At 39.0% G+C, this 18,198-nt stretch overlaps 1 protein-coding gene across 1 annotated transcript in view; it reads right to left on the bottom strand.

Moving 5' to 3' along the window:
- LEMD3 (LEM domain containing 3) overlaps positions 1–18,195 on the bottom strand; it is a gene marked incomplete at its 5' end in the record, with an annotated part of 47,635 nt that extends 29,440 nt beyond the window's left edge. Inside the window, one exon of the mRNA XM_008948050.1 lies at positions 17,679–18,195. Within this exon, the coding sequence (XP_008946298.1) occupies positions 17,679–18,195 (517 nt within the window). The remainder of the gene's footprint in view (positions 1–17,678) is intronic.
- Positions 18,196–18,198: the final 3 nt, after the last annotated feature.

The following is an 18,198-nucleotide window of genomic DNA, read 5'->3' as shown; positions in this document are numbered from 1 at the left end:
TTAAAAGGCACTCCCATGTATAAAGATATTCAGAAAACATTAAGAGTTGCCTTCCCAGCAGTCATCTGATTGACGGTATCTTTACTTCTGAACCATAATCATGATTATTAAGCTGATCAGTTGATTTAATTATCAACAGGGAAAATAATAAAAAAAGGTGGACACACTAGATCAAATTCATGGCAAGACTTCTCATTTAGGACAAATGAGAGAATACAGAAAAAGCTAAGGACCAGCGTATACAACAGGGGTCCCCTAATCTTTCCCAAGAGTAATCACATCTAGATAAGTAACTGGGGGTGGGGTGGGGCACTTAAAAGAGAATTATTTATGAAACAATGTAGTTTTTATTACCTGCACAAACTTCTACAGCACTGTTGGCAGCAGCCAGATGCTGACCCACCTCACCTTCGGTGTGAAAGGCAAGTCTGAAGTGGGCATGATTACCATTTCATTGCTCCTAGATGTAGCAATGGTAAGGAACGTATTTCTGCAATTACAACCAACAAATTAAGTATAGTGTGGCAATGAAAATGCTTTCCAAGTAGAGAAGAAAGCTTGATTCTCTGAAACTCTGTAAACTAGTTTGTCCATTTGCCTAAGCTCAGAAGAAAGTTAAGCATGCTAACTACCCAACAGCAATAAGCATTTCAGCTTCCTCTGACATAGCAAAGGAGAAAAAAAAAAAAAAAAAAAAAACCCAAACGCCTCAAACCACGCAAACACAGGGACTAATTTTCACAGACATCCAAACACTTGATTCAGATATCAGACTAAAACTGATGGAAGATGATGTTCAGGCAGTCTTGTAAACCAAGCCCTATACAATTTCATAATCTCACTCTGTAGGCACAATTTCTCAAGACATTGACTACTGGATTATCAAGTTACCAATTTCAAAAGTTTCTCTGTATTTCATTCATTAACTCAGAACATACCCAGTACTCTAACCTTTTAATCTAAATAGGCTAAAATAGGATTAGAGAAACACAGCCAAGGTTCTAGATGATTGCCAACCTCCCAGATTGATCATTAGTTATTCAGACAGGACAATTATGTAATTATAGTCTTTTCCCAAGGTCAATCTTAGTGAGCATACATGAAATCTTCATTACATGGTTTTAAAACAGAGGGGCAGGGAAGGAGGGGCGGCATGAGATGTTACAATGTGTAGGATTCACAATACCAGACAAACATATTTTAGAACTGATGAAAGCCATGGCACAAACACTAATGCAGTACTTCCATGCCTGCAAAGGTGCAAACTGAGAACTGTCTGCTGCAATTCTACATACACTAGGACAGTACAGCAATTAAGTCAAGGCAGTGGTGTTGGGCTTTCACAGCATCACGATCCCAGAGTAAAGTTTTTCACATGTGAGCAACTTCATATTTGGATAAATTAAAGCATTGACTCCAGCAATCCAGACGAGGCATCAGATAAAGCAATCCAGAGGCGATGTCAATGTTTGTCTCTGCTTCACAAGTACACGGTGCTTCAAGTGACAAATAAGAGGAAAAAAAAGGACTCTCCTCCATACTTATCTAACACAAAAACTGTAATCCTTGTAATTCATTATTTCAACTGACACTATAGGATTTTCATTAAATCCCCATGAAGTTAATGATTTTATGGCAAGTTAGCCAATAAGTGGGATATTTTATATATATGTTAATACAGTTTAGGATGCCTGATGCCTTAAGAGGCTGGTATGCTAAATGCAACTGCAACTTATAAACTGGCCATGCAAACAACTGTCAATCAATCTCCATCTATTTACCACACAACCTTGATCAACTTGAGTTAATATGGCCACTCCTTAACTACTTCAGTAACTCGTCTGTTCTGAATCTACCCTTCTCTCTTTTGTCCAGGATCTAAGCTCTTACCAAATCCTCCCACTGGCTCCAGCCACCAATGTAAAATTTTCATGTACTCCACCACGTCTGAGGTATTTCAATACAATACAATATTGCTTGAAAAGGTTTCTTGACAGTTCCTAAAAGGTGTAAGGCATAGTTTTAAGAGTAACAAGTTCTTGTTTTACCAAACTAAGTATTAATTTAATAACTAATATAAGAACTTCTTATGTGCCCTAAGCTCCTCCTCAAAAAGGGTTCGAGACCTCTACCATACAGCCACAATTAATGGCCTTGAAGATAGTCTATCAAGCTCCTGTTTTTATGAGCTTCAGAGAACAAATTCTCATCTACTGATATGACAAAGCTAAAAAATAGAGGTAATTTTCTTAAACAGGAACCTCCTGACTGCTGTCCCAGGGGGTCTTCTCTCCATGTCAGCCAACCAACAACCACATCCACTGCTCTCAAAAGAGGAGGGAAGTGACAAACTACATGGACATGGCAATCTCATTATCCACTAGTACTCCGCAGACAGTCACAAACCTGTGAGAAGCACTGTCAATTTGACCTGGCCACACATCAATACTAGCTGCAGGATAAAAAAGCAACTCTTTAAAAAGCAACCCTTTAAACACTGTAATAGTTAAACATTCTGCTTGTAAGTTTGCTATGTTGGGAGAAAAGCTTTACTCCTGGCAAGTTAAGATAATAGGATTCCTCAGCCAGATGTGGAAGGAAACAGAAAGTAAGCACAGTGAAGGACATCATCTTCTCATGAAACTCAATTTCAGAACAGGAAGGGATATGCTATTTAAATTCCATTTTTAACAAGTGATCTTATTTAAATGCTATTTAATTAAGAACAAGACAATAAGATTACCAAAAAGCATGCAAAAGAAACCAAAGGAGAATACCAATATTGTTAACCAAGAAGACTAATAATGACCCTTACTAATTTACACATATTACTGTTGGACAAGCTGGAAATGATGACTGATAGACTACTAGAATTCCTCAGAATGGCAGAACTGGTCAGTCTCAAATAACAAAAAGTCACCAATAGAAAGCTAAGGGTCAGAGCACCACTCCAAAGCATTCCAGCCAAAGCTGCCAATGCAAATGCACATACCAAGCCATGTCACAAAGATGCTCAATTTCAGGAATACAAGTGCAGTCAGGGTCAACATAAAAGGTTGATCTTTGCTAGAATACAGAAGCTTTCATCTTTAAAGTAACAATAAAGCCACTTGCCACCACCATCCCCCATTTTTCCTAATACATTGTTAACAATTGCAGACAGACAGTATTTCTGTGGCTTTAGTTTTATACAGTAAGACAAACAGGGACCACAAAGTGGTATTTCTCCTCTTTTTCAAAGCACAGTTTAACAGACATGAACTTGCAGCCTAATTGCAGACACAAGTCAGCTTCTATAGTCTTAGTGGTGCAATTTCCAAAGACTGACATAGCTTCAAAGGCAGTCATACCTAGAAAGAACACAGACACCACATAAAAAAACCCCAAACCTTTGCTTAGGACATAAGCTAGAATCTTATCACTAACATAGTAGCAAAATACAGGATTCACTTACCTTCTGGTCACCAAATTAGGATACCAAAAAGTACCCAATCCTTCCACTACAGCTATCTCCTAGATAATGTAGTACCTTGCCCTGAACAGTGTTACCATTCCTGCAGTTTCAATACTCAATACACTTCAACAAACAGCATCAAAACTGAATGATGAAAGAACAGTCATACTAGGACAAAAGAAGAATTCAACTAGCCAAGAATCCTGTCTCCAGCAGTAGGAGGAAGTTTTACTCTTTTCAGAGACACCTGTCCTTAACTGGAAGCGGGGGGGAAAAAAATCAACACAACAGTGGCAAAAATGAGTGTTAGAGCATAAGAAAATAAAGTGTATGCTGATACTTCAACACAACATGCTCCCAGTCATAAAAAAGTGCACTTTGGAAGCTTCCGACACAGACAAAAGTATCTGGCTTTTTTTTTTTCTAAATTACCAACTCCAGTGTATTTTTCCCTAACAATCAGTCCAGTCCCACACTAACCCCAAGCAAGCTCTTAGCTTCAGCAACCTACAATCACAAAGAGTTCTGAAACTGAAACGTGCATGTGTGAAAAACCGGTTTCTCTACTTACTCAAACTTGCCACTTGTTAACTTGAGAAACTCCTTCTTGTATTAAAGGAGACAGTGAGTAATCAGACCCTATTCACCCTCTCCGTAATGCTCATGCCTTTACTTCATTTCCCAGTCCGTCCCTCAGTCCTCACTCCTACACGCTCAAGAGTCCCATTCCTCCTTGCTGTAAAGCCATGTTATGCTTCTCACCGTGTTACTGCCCTCTGAAGCTATGCAGCTCTGCTATGTCCTTTCTGAGGTTGGGGACCAGAGCTGAACACTATTCAAAAGGAAGGAGTAGCATGGATTATTAGCACCATAGCGACAATCTCAAATATTGCCTCTTAAATACACTTTGCTCTCAATTCCTTTCCTAAAAAAATAGGAAATCCTACCATTGTGTTTCCTTCTTGACCCCTACTGAATATTAAGCTAACATTTACAACAGAATCGCTGTAATGCTATCGTCTATTTCTGAATGCACAGGTAATTTGATTTCACAAATGAAAAAGCAATTTTCCAATGTGACTTTACAGAGCTGTAAAACCACAGTCCCAGAGACAAGAAGCATCCCAATTAACCTGTAAGCATTTAATTTCTTAGTGCAACGATGCCAAAGGTGCCACATACCATCCAAACAAGGGTTCAGAGACTATAGGCTGCAACACATACTTCCAAGGTAGCAACTTCTGCAGAAGCAAGAATGTTCCTCCCTGCAAACAGAACAGTACTTTTCTCTTCCCCACCCATCATGTCACAATCAGACTAATTCAAAAACAGAAGTAGGGTTTTGGTTTTTTGTTTTAAATTTGTCCCATAAAGGTGTTCAGTAAGTGAATAACCTAATGATTTCCATTAGAAAAACTTCCTCATAAAGAAAAAAAAAAACGGCTGAATTAGCTGAATAATGTATTGTTAACAGAGAAAGCAACAATATTGAAAGCACTGTCTGAAATTGGCCTTTAGCCATTTAGACCTTGGAAACAAATTCTCAGTTTTACAATCCAAGTACTTTCAACATCAACTAACAGATCTGTAACTTATTTTTGTAAGTCTGGGGTCAAGTACTGATTCCACCCAGTGACACACTGAGCATGTGTCAAGGACAATTCTAAACCACTGTCTCTTAAAGCTCCTTAAAATGCCAGGAAAAAAAACCAAATTAATTATTTCAGGAAATAAGTTATTCCAGAGCTCCATCTTTCAAACAGCTTAAATAAAATAATCCTGCCTTATTTTCCCCTCTGCAATTACTCAACACTCAAAACAAATGAGCAGTTCTGCATGATCTCCATCTCCAGATTGTGCTAATTCAAGTAGAAACCACTTTGAATCAGTAGGCTAAATCTCTGTGCTTTGATATTAAGACACCAAGCTGAGCAATTCCTTCACTACAGATCTTCTTTGTGTGCTTTGGAAAGTTTTCATATTTCTAAATCAGTACACCATTACAGTTTGTGCTGCTGTTCAAAGCTGGCAAGGCCAAGGACTATTCAGCTGCCACAAGGAATAGAGGATTCTAAAAACACATGAATCTTTCACCAAGTCAGTTTCTTAGCTGTCTCCATTTAGAGAGCTTCTATTCACAATTTCTTCCCACTATCTGAATTCATTGTGCTTGTGAACAGGTGATACAGGGTTGCTGATATAACCAAACTATTTCATAATCACTTTTTTTTTTTACAAAACCATTCTCTAAAGGAATTAAAATTATCATATTTGTGATAGACATTTCAATTCAGACACATTTTCTATCAGCCCTGAAAACAGCAGTCTTCATTATTTTAGGTAAGAGAGTGGGGAATACCAGAATTTCTCTTTAGAGTTCTTCATTGTTTCTTAAAAAAGCCCCCATATTTTATCTGTATCACCCTTTCTAGAAACATTCAAAGCTACTCCTGCCTATTTAAACACTGGTTGGAATAGACCTGAGCGTTCAAAGATGCTCTTAAATATGGATGGAACTGACATGACTCTGTTTAAGAGGACAGACTAGTGTTTTGGGAGAGCTGCTCATCAGATTATACAGTTTCACCAAAATAAAAATACTAGTTTCTTTCTAGTACTTGTATTAACGATTGAAAACCTAGAAATAATACTTTTTGTGCTGAAAAGATTAAAGTAAAATATATTAATGTGTGCAGTGCCTGTAGATAACCCAATACTGAAAAACTGAAATAGAATAGTTGACTGTCAGTTCCCAAGAACAACACCTTTAAGCAAAAAGATTTATAAAATAAATTCAGAACTGATACAGTTGCCAAGACAGCAAAGCTGACTTTAGAGGAAGTTTTCACTATATCACTGCCATATTCACTCCATGAGTACTACTGCTAGCTAGAGTCTATTTTACTGAAGTGTTCATTTCAAACAGTACTGATACCTCAGACTAACACCTGCAAATATCCAAGAGACTGCCTTTCCTTCTTCCTGGTCATCCATTCCTTCCTAACATCAACAGCAGCAAGACTCAGTGAATAAAAAAAAAAAAAAAAAAAAAACACACACCACACCAACACATAAAAACACCACTACAGAGCTACAGTACAGACACTGCTTGTTTCAAAAGGAAGAATGTGCAACATGCTGCATGTATGAAAAGAGCAGGGAAGTTTACTGTTTCTACTAGAAGATCCTGTGAAAATAACTGTATGCAACAGATGAAGGAACATGCAAATGAGTCCATACAAGAGGCAATGCAGCCACATCAAGAAATTGAACAAGCTTTAGCACAGCACTATCAACGAGAAAATAATACTGCATTTTAATTTCCCAGTTCCACAGACGGATGAGAAATCTCGGCAGCAAAGACTTGGGTAGTGTTTCATACTCCTAACTTGGGGCTGGGGGGCAAATGCACCATCAGGAGTAGTAAGTGCCAGTGACCAAACGCTCCAGACAATACTTCCAGCTGCTATAGCCACTCATGAAGTGATCCCCACCCCAAGTTCTACATCTTCTGTGCCTACATTATTCTCGATGATGCATGTTCAGCATAAGAGCAGATTTTGGCAAGAGCACATTCAGTTGCTAGGTTATTTACAAAATCATTTTTCACACTCTGTATTTGTGGAAAGTTCAAACAATTTTTGCAATAAAGAATTTTTTCCAGTTTTATTTCTACCAGTGTAAGGAAATTTTTTTACAGCAACAGAATTTGCACACGCATCCTTTTGCATTGTATTACAAAGCATATTTCAAGGAGACACAGCCATCTGTGTTCTGTTAGTAAAAATGGCTCGTGAGAAGCACATTTGCCATGCAGTGTAAAAATTAGGTAATGTTGCATTCCTTGCACACACATACGCACAGTCTTCATTATAGGCTAGTGTTTGTATGTGGGAAAAAGAAACAAAAACCCCCTAGACAGACTAAGACTGCTTTTATTAACAGCTGCAAAATGTTACCAGAAGAAACATCAGACTTCAGACACCTACCAGCATTTAACAAGGAGTTAAGAATACCTTCACTTCCAAGAGAATCAAAGCAGGCTTCTGTAATAGCTCTTCTCCTGTCCTCTGTATTGCCTCCCAAATAGTTTAGCTCCTTATACTTTTTAAGGTCGAAAAACACCCACACCTTCAATAACTGAACACAAATGCAACAAACCAAGCAACTATATTCAGAAGCAAGGGAAACTCCACGTTGAAAATATGGCAGTACAAGCAGCTCAATATGAAATTACAAGTGGTCTGCTCTCCTCAAACTCCAAAGTTCAAGATGGAACGCAAACCCATAAAGCCAGTGTTATCAAAACACAGAAGGTTTAAGAATCAATGCGAACTTGCAATTAAATACTAGATCTACTGTCACTCTGCCAAGAGGACCTGTCTGCACAGAAACACTCCTATGATCACATACAAGCAGGAAGATTCCTGTCTTGAAGAGTTTCCAGTGTAAATATACTCAGTTATAACCTCTTCTTCCAGACAGATTTCAGTTACAAAAGTATTAGTAATATGCTATAACAGTATGAACAGTTTACAGCATCCAGAGACAATATTCAAACGGAGAGTGTTGACAGAACACTTAGGAGACTCTCAATCATGACAACAAAAACATTAACAGAAGTCAAGATAAATGTGACATAGGGTATTTGCATATTTAAGACTGGGGTTCTGCTGTGCCTCTGTCTTTTTAACCATTTAGCACACTGGCCAGTCGCTGCTCGCTGCACTAAGAGCAGCAGAAATGCGTAACAATGATCTATGCAAAGTCTGAACACAGTGGTAAAATTCTGAAAGTGCGTGCTCTGGTGTATCCTAGGGAGAAAAAAAGAGCTTACTCTATGCAGGACATACAGACGTAGCTGCTAGCAGGTGTCCTGTCATGACAAAAGATGAGCCTTCACAGTGGAAGCAGCAGCCAGCTTACCAGAAGCAGCTGTATTAGCTACTAGGAGGAGGAAAACCATCTACCATGTGTGAAAAGTCTGATGAGATCAAAATCAGGATGAGCTCAGCAGTAACTCAAGATCTAACACCACTTGACTGGAAATGCATAAAAGTAGGTAATAGGCAGTAACTTCCATTTTCACTCCGTTGGACTAAGACTCTGCAGAGCTGACAAACCTTCCAGCCTGTCTACCATACCACCTGCATTTGTTAGACAGCAAAAACTGGCTGGTTCAAACAAAAATTATCATCTGAAGGCAACAACTAGACTACCACACAGCCATACATCACCATTATCTTTACATATATGCCTTGTCACTGCTTCCTATGCTCAGATGAAGGGTCTGCTTCAACTAAGACTTCCAGTGTTGTTACCATAGTTATTTATTAATTGAACAGGTTACGCCATCAGCTCGTGGATTACGCTGATGAATCTTCCAGCAGTTCTGTGTGCACCCCCCCTAAGCCAAGTGGATCTGGAGAGAACAAGACCTATCTTAGCAAGAAACTCATCTGCTACACAGAAACAGCAAAAAAATGGAAAGGAAGAACAAGCAACTCGTGCTGAGATCTCACACACTGTGGACAACACCACCTTATCACATCGCTATTTGCAGATATGCAAGAACTCTGTAGCTTTTAAGTCACTACATAGCAGTACAAAGCTAGGTGCTTAAATATAAAACAAAATTGACAAAACAAGACCTTAGCTCTCCCTCCTCAAACCATTTATCTCATGCTTACACTGGCCATGTAGATTGTAGTCTGATCCCAAGGTTTGTGTAAGCAGCTCAGTACATTCCCATTTCCTGAATGGCAAAGAATATCCCATGCTAACTCATTCCCTCACAAAAGGATAGGCAGATCCTCGCTAGCCTTTGGTTCTCAAATCACGACAACTCCTTCCTAGGGCTGCTACTTTGATGTTATTTCTCTCCAGTCTAATCTCCCTCCAAAGGAATTACTTTAATACCGCACATCCTACACAGCAGAATAAAACAAGTCTGGATATAACTTTTTTTTTTTTTTTTCTCTCCTTACTTCATGTGCACTTGTACTCAGTCCACACATTTTTGTCTAAAGTTTATAAGCAGCACCTTTAGCTGAATGTCAAGAGGAAAAAAACAGTATTTAAAGCTACAAACAAAAACAAGCATCAGACATTGCATTGCCCACTTCCCAAGTACATGGACGTGTTAGTGCTCAAAGTAAACAAGCTAAAAAATTCTGTAGAGCTTCTGCAGGGCGGACCACATTTGATGGAAGTCAAACTTAACAGACATTAATCATAATACACCTAAGATCACCAAATCAGCCGGTTCATTAGATTCTGAATAAATGGGCTCCCAGGAGTATCTAAAAGGCTAGTATTTCTGGTCTTCAATGAGAAATGAAAAACTACGAACTCGGAGGACACTGTACATGCAGTACTATAGTATGGCTCAGATGTTCTCAGCACTCCTGTTTTTTTCTGTGTTTATATAAAAATGAATGTTCGGTATTATTAACAAAATATAATGTACCCAAACACGAATATATCCTTCAGACACGACTCTGACTCTCTTTCCCACAGAGATTTAAAAATACCTTTATCCAAAGCTGCTTTTGCATAAGCAGTACTTCACGTGCTTACAGATAAGAGACAAAACCCAAAAATAAGCAGAGAGACTAGGTCCTTCTCCAGAAGGAAATCTGCATCTCTAATCTCATCATCTCAGCTAGGCAAAGAGTCCCCAACACAGCATAAAGTTCCTTTAACAAAAAAAGCACCTTTTCAGCTTTTTCCCTGAAATACACTATGCCTCTCATCTCCAAAATCTTCCCTGAATCATTCATTAAGTGCAAACCAATACAAAAAAAGACTACAATGAACCTGACATCATACACTCTTCTTCTTTTCAAGATCCCACCAAGGAATTTCATAAATCATTTTCTCTAATTTACAAAAGTAACAGTAAACTATTTCCAAGGAATCTGCAAGAATGAGAAACAGGCCAAGCAAGACTGCCAGACTGGCCCTTCCCCAGTAATTCAGTTTGACAGGGGATTTCCATAGCCTGAAAGAGGCCTCTCAAGGGTTTGTCACAAGCACCACCCAGTCTGTCACTCAACAAAATTAACAAATACTCTTTGATTGTCTGAAGCATGACACCTGAAAAAGAACAAACAGCCAACTAAACTCTTAGATACAGGTCAAATGCCAGAGATGAACAGAAAATTTAGTGATGGATTTACCACTTCCCAGAAAATATCCTGGGAATTAAAACAAAAAAAAAAAAAAAAAAAAAAAAAAAAAAAAAAACAAAAAAAAAAACAACACCACCACAACACACACACCAACACCAACCCCAACCCCAACCCACCAGACACTGCAAACAAGAGCTGTTTCAGGTAACCTAACAAAAACCCCAGAACAACAACAATCAATCAATCACACATCTCTGGTGTTTGATATCCTTCATTCACAGTACACACTCCATTGCTGAATATCTGTTGACAGGTTTCAGGTTAGTTCAGGCCAGACTTCTGTTATCTACAACCAATAATATCTACGCATTCAGATAAAAATTAATGAAGTTGTGCTGTGAGATATGCGACTACTGGACACAAGGGGCTCATGTTGTGCAGCCTGATAATACTGAACAGACATTGGTACAAGTGCTACTGAGTGAGTGTGCTGTGGAATGTTTCATTGTGTGCTGACACCATGAGATGATGAGTATCGAAGGGACAGATGATTAAGGTGAGTGGCTTTGATCCACAGCCTATTGAAAATATGCAAAAGCTAACAAAAGCAGTTACAAAGTCTGAGGTTGATGGTCTGAGGCTTCTCCAAAAAGCAAGTCAAGAGATTTCAGTGACCTCCATAGAAACACTTTTCTGTGGAGAGGAGGAAAATAAAGATCTAGATGTGGCCTTAGAATCTCATCTGGAATAACATTATATTTATCCACCTCAGCCCAGCAGTGCTCCTGGGATAAAGTTTCCTTTGGTCAGCTGCCTAGCGAGGACAGGCTGATGCTGCATTTATGCAAGATGCCCTGAGTCTGAATAGAAAAGTTTATTGAAAAAGTACCAGAAAATGTTAAGGGGATATGACCGGTATATAAACTCTGTATTAAGACTTAAGTGAATAAAGGCAGTATGAAGGAATTCTTAATACGTATATAAAACATTTCTTTCCTAAGAAGCCATGTTCCAACTTAAGTAAATGGCTTTCTCCAAGACACAGGAACACCAGCCTAGGAATTGCTCTCATTCCTTCATTTATAAACAGACCTATTTCTTACTTATCTAGCACAATATCACTAGAATTCAATGGATCTTACAGACAACATACTGAATTTTAACTCAATATCAGATCTCTTTTTTTAGCCTCTACCTCTTCTTCTCCTCACATTAAATAGCCTTCTATATCAATTCAGTCTGTGATTCAGTTCACTTAAAGATCAAAAGGAATTTAAGACTCTAGAAAGGAAGCTTTATTCAAGATACCTGTGTTACAATATGACCCTCAGTAAGCAGAAAATTTGACCCTTTCCTCTGTAAAAAAGAATTAATCTCCATAAAACACCAGGTATAACAGAAAATCTCCAAAGGAGCCCCAACAGACACGCTGCGTACTCAGTATGCACCCACACTCACTTGCTCCTTAACCTCTCACACTCCACAGTAAACTGTAAACACACAGCAAAACAGAGAAACATCACTAAACAGCATTGTGAGAAGTACAGCACAGTAGGACTCAACATCAGACATTATAAATTGGAGCAAACCTTCTACACAGAAGGAACCTATATGAGATCAGCTTTAAGTCGTGCAGTGGTTCTTCTATCTATCCTTGCATCCATCGGTATGCTTCTTTCCCTCAGCAACCCTTATCCTTTTTCAAGTTTTTCTAAATTAGGATTCCTCAGCAGACAGAAGCCAGTTACTTTGATCAGTGGCAGTTACACTATCTCCTCATTTATTATAATCACAGCACCTTCTCCCACAGCTCTAGACCAACCAGAAGCCAAGAAAGGAGGTGTAAGGACAAAGATACTGCTACTGAAGTAGCAGGTAACCTAAGAAGAACCTGAAGAACACTATTAGAGTTGACAGAAGTTCTTAACAGAAGAAACACAACTTTGCTTCTCACTTTCCCACTCCTTTCCAGTCTGCAGTGCTTTATAAACATGGAAAAGTTGCAACCAGATCTGCTTCCAAATCCTAGATCACTTTTCTCACATCATAAACCAAATTTTCTTTTCATAAAAACTATCATGCACTATGGAATGAAGTGCAAACTTGCAACTACTTTTTGATACCCAGTGAAACAGATCCTCCCAGAGCTCTTCTGCACCCTTGCTTGCCAGGCATGTAATTTTAGTTCCAACTTCCCATTACTTACTTCACAAAAAAAGCACAGTAGTAACATTGAAAAAATGTCATTATGAGACTAGCTAAAGCCACGGCGTAAGGCAAGTTTTGTGGTTGTCTGCAAACAACAACAAATTTAAGGGATGAATGCCAAGTAAGTTAGTTCTAAGTATTCTGAACAAAGTAGCAAACATCGCTATCTCCTTAAAAACGGGAATTCTGAAGTTGCATCACTTTAGTTTCAAATACTGATGAGCAACTTTCCTATTTATAATTTAAAATACAGATCTGCTCTAAAGGTAAATAGACTGTTTATTATGTTTTAGAAAGGATTTGAAGTTGTCAGCTAAGATCAACTCTTCCGTACTGTGTAAGAACTATTTGAACTTCCCTTTATGTCACCTAAAAGAGAAATACTTGCTAGAGTTTGAAGTAATATACAGAAAGTAGAAACAGCTCTATGCTAATATGTCATAGAAGTTGTCCCTGAAATACAAGTCAGAGAATCACTTGCTAAAGCACAAGCAACATTAATAGCCACACCACAAAGGAACTCTCCAAATCCTTTAATTTTGCTTCCTCCCTTTACTCCTTTTTGGATAAAAAAATATTTATAGAACAGAATTCGTTTTCATCCATTGAAGCCAACACTGGTCAAGATGACAGACTCTTCTGAGAAGGTTATCTTAGAAGGCAAGTAGATTTGTAACAGTTCTTTGTGAAATACCACAGCACTTTAATAGTAATTTGCAGGCTTGTGAGCATAACAGTCATCTTCTCGTCTTTTATACAGCAAGTCTACCTTCTTACCAATGAAAATTCCCTGCATAAAATTCCATAGAAGTTTTAACACCTGAGAGATTTAGAAGCCGAGAACAAAGGAACATCAACGGAACAGAATTAAAACCGTCAAACAGTGATTTGCATAAGTTTCCACTTGCAAAATATGCAACTGCTTGTCTCATAGAATTAACATTTCAAAAACACAAGTTGTAGCAAATGTAGTAAGGATTATCCTCCTATCAGTTGTTTTGTAACGCACATCATAGAAAGTATCAAAATCACCAGCAAGAGATATTGCTTTCAAAAGCTTCTCCTAGTAAGAACATAAGATTATGAACAAGACCTACCTGAAAGTTTCAAGATTATTTTATTTTTATTGGGTTTTTTTTGCAACATCAACTACTTCCTAGGCAAAGTACTGGAGCAGACACAGTGAGACCTTCAATGGGATCTATTTCAGATTACAACCTTAAGGAAGCACCCATACTAATGCTCCCATCTTTCAGAAGATAAACCACACCTGAAAGGAACATCTACTGATCTGGTATTATCAACTTCCAGTGAAAAATAACTTTAGAACTAACAACTCCCAGGAGCAGCCAATTGAGATGCTTGGAGTAACATCACAAAACAAAAACAACAAGGTTGGAAGAGGTACTACATTCTTCAGAGTTTGAAGAACCCTACTAAGTAGACAAAAGTAAAATCTATCATTTTGCTGTCAAAAAATACTATGCTGGCTTGGCAAGAAGTCGATACAACTCCACGGTATTTTGAAGGCAGGCACAAGGAAAACATGCTTTACAGCAACAGCCACATGAATACGTTTACCAGCACCAAGCCCAAACTGACCTTTCACATAAAACACCTGTCAGAGCTAGTAAGCACAATATGTGCTTATGCATTACTTGGTCTTCTACGTAAGCTTAAAGAGTAGTTTAATTTCAATGGCTGAAGATGCTTTAGGAAAAGCCCTGTAGACATTTATCTGCATTTTAGACAGCTAAACACATAAGCTCACCATGTGTAGTTATACAGAAGAATTAGTCCAATTCCAATTTGTCTTTGAACATTTTATGTTGCATGTGCAGAAAAAAACTAAAGCCTTTTAGAGCTATTTCAGAGTTTTGAATAAGAAATCATTTGAACATTATGCACAATACAAGTGACAATCCTCTTCTGAAGTTTTCTGCTTATTACTTCCCATCTATATTATTTTACCTGGCCTAAATTCAACCCTAATGTGTCACTTAGGCCCCTCCCTAGCCTTACACACACCTCCTCAGTTCTCAAATTACAGCCTGACAAATACTGTAAGAACTGACACTGGGTGTACTTGGCAATACGTATTTTTCAATGCCACACATAATATCACTTTATTTTCACTGAATTTCATTCTAGGTAATGAACAATTAAGACAACGAACATTAAGCTCAATGTGCAATGTTCCTTGTGGAGCTAAAATAAGAAGCCTCCCAAGCATACAAATAGCTCCCGTTTTGTTTTCTCACAGTAAGTGTAATGATGGAGATGTGTGTAGCGCAACTTCACTGAATCCTAAAGCCTTTTACGACACAGCTTGAAGTTGAGAATAATTTTAATTTTTCACAACCAAATCATTCTCAGCCAACAGAATCTTACCTACAGACAAAGACAGGAAACAAAAAAATCTGTACATCACCAAGCTGAAAGGATGCTTCTTGAGATACACTATTTTTCAATACTAATGTATGACACAGTTCTTCTTCCATAAAGAAAACAGACAATACACCCACACAAGCACAGCAGCCAAAGGAGTCACTCGGATGACGTTTAAGCTCAGTGTAGCACCTAACCAAGGACAGGGTTCTTCCCCTTCCCAGTAGCAATCAGTTTTCATTAACCTGTCTTGTCTCTTCTTGCCTATTCTACAGGCCTATCACATTCTCATTGGATATGCCCACTTGAGAATTAATTTAGTGAGCATGTGCTGAGCAATTCCCTGCTCATGCCCACGTTACTTAAAAGAAGCAGCATGCTCCTCTTCCTACCAGAGGAAGCTAGCCACAGAATCTCCCATTTGCTTCTTTCAATAGGCCCTGTGCCCCCTTCCCATTTGTCACGTCGCAAGGCCCTGGGCTGTGAGGAAGGAGGACAGATGAAATGTGAGTGCTGCCACCAGAACAATTCTTCAGGAAATCCACTTTCAGGAGCTCTGCTGAAAAGAGCCCAAACAGTAACAGGCAAAGAACTGGCTTAATTGAACTACCAAGCTACAGAGGGCTACCAGACTGTGGGTTGAGCAGCCTAATCTAAGCAAAAGGGCAGAAAATAATTTCCCCTGTTTATCAGTTCCAGCAGGATTAACTTTTTAAGAGCAATACACTCAATACAGTGATCCCACATGCTCTATAGGAAAGTTCACACATTCTAAACAGTCGTCTTACAAGACAAGATGATCAGAGTGGATTTCTTTCTGCAGTATGACTGCAGTCTGCATAGCTCAGACATTCAGCTTTATCTATCAGCATGGCAGGCAAGTTTTAATTCAACTACTGATTTCACAGCCAGAAAGTTTACCCCAGTAGACTGACAGATCTTCTCCCCTATTAAAACCATCTGACTTCAAGACTAGGGAAAAAAAAATAAATCTAGCAGGTACTAGTAAAGTCCACAACTTATCAGTAAGAAAATCTGTGTGTCTCTAGCAGTTGTGGGTTGAAGCTAACCACAGAACATGAGTAGTCCCGACAGTCACACTATACCGTATCTAATTTTAGCTCACCTGTCTATGTTCACTGCCATATATTCCCCCCTCCCCCAAAAAAGAGGCTGAACAGTAGTTAAGAGCCACGTGGACACCAAAGAAACCACTGCAAATGCTTAAGTCCTTGCTGCTCTTGTCCTTCCTAAACACTAAATTCCTTCCTATCCACCCCAAAGAGTGCAGAACAATTACTCTGCTACCATCACGTAATGACCAGGGTTCAAAAGAGAGAAAAAAATTAAAAGGAAAGCAGGAAAAAAAAAAACCAGCCCACGCTGCTATTTCTGCCCTATAACATCTAGCAGACACCCATCTAGCAGTGGGATCACTCCTTACAAGGCTCTGTGTACGTGCCCACACATGAGTATATAAATCCTCTACTATCTATACAAAGAAATATATGCCTGTGCATCCATCCCACATGCCTTCCTCAATCATTTCAAGAAAAACCACAATTCCCCAAGGACCTTCTAATGATCTCAGGTCCCAAAACTAGCTTTTTGCATAATTTTTCATTGCTCCTGATGAGAAATTAAGACAGCAACAGCATGATTCTTCTTCCTGATGTTGGAATCTCCACTGTCCATTTCAGAGCAGCCAAGGATTGAATTGGCATGAATCACCACCCTTAGGTGGTACATTTCCATCTCTGTATGCTTTGAGAATATAAAATGGTAGTTTCTAAATTCATTGCAAGTTACTTTTGCATATTAGAGAAGCTTCCAAGTAATTTCAGGATTAAGAACAATCTGAAATTCAAACTAAAGCACAACAGTATTTCCTCATATATATATACATATACACACACATCCTGAACATATTCGCAACTATATTTAAGAGAAAAGTACTTATTAAAAAACAATACACAACTGGTCCAGCATTCCCTGCACGAAGTTTGTTGTGGCATGTAACATCACCTCAATCTAGCACTCTTTTCAAGCCTCAGTACACGTAAATGAGAACAACCCGCATTATAACCAAACTACTACAGTCAAATCTTAGCCCTGCAGGAATCCCAGGTATCCAAATGTGCACGATTACTCCTGTGAGATTAGCGTCAAACCTTACCTGGTCAATCCTCTATTTCCTCTGCTATACTGAGCAAAACAGATAAAACGCTTTGCAAAAAAACAAACATGCTAAGAAACGTGGTATCAAACAGTTACAGCAGGGAACTGCAGGATGCCCTGCAAGCTTATTATACTGGCTCGCAAGGTACATACTTGAGGAAAGACAGTTCCTCTGTGCTTCATCCTATATAGAAAGATTATACCAAGGTGCAACCCAGAACTGCTTCGTACGGGATGTCTGGGAACGCAAAGGTGAGTTAACAGTTGTACATCCAGATGCAGAAAGAAACTGCTCTTACCCTTCACCTAATACTTACTGTTGGCTCCCACATCCTCGGCTACTCCAGAACCTCTCATTCTCAGGTATGTGAATCCCAGCATCAGAAAGAACAAGCATGCAGCAGTTAAGAGGAACATGGACAGGTAATGTGCACTGAAGCCTCCAGTGGTGGATACCTCCTCTCTTTTGAACTGTTGGAGAAGCTCCTCCTCGGGCTCTGAGAGATTCTTCTTGTAGGTGTTTTTCAGGTAGGTATGATTTGAACCCGTATGATTGGAGTGGTTGAGTCTAAGGGAGGTGGTGGTTCCACCCGGGGGAAGGCTATTAGTAGCTGAATAGATCCTGGATTCCACATTATAGCTACCAGTAGCACTGCCGAGAACATGATTATTGGTGGCTTTCCTAACGGCGCCTGGCGGGTCAGTGATTTTACCGCTGTCCATGTCCGTGAGCGGTGGTGGCAGCAATACTGTAGGGGATTTCTTAGACAGGCCAGCGCGGTACCTGGGGCTGGGAGGACTTGAGTCCAGATTTTCACATCCTCCTCCTCCTCCTCC

This window comes from Merops nubicus, unplaced genomic scaffold, assembly GCF_000691845.1.
Source record: "Merops nubicus isolate BGI_N331 unplaced genomic scaffold, ASM69184v1 scaffold3629, whole genome shotgun sequence".
In the NCBI taxonomy this organism is placed as follows: domain Eukaryota; kingdom Metazoa; phylum Chordata; class Aves; order Coraciiformes; family Meropidae; genus Merops; species Merops nubicus.
The sequence above is the reverse complement of the archived record's forward strand: the minus strand, read 5'-3'. Positions and strand labels throughout refer to the sequence as shown.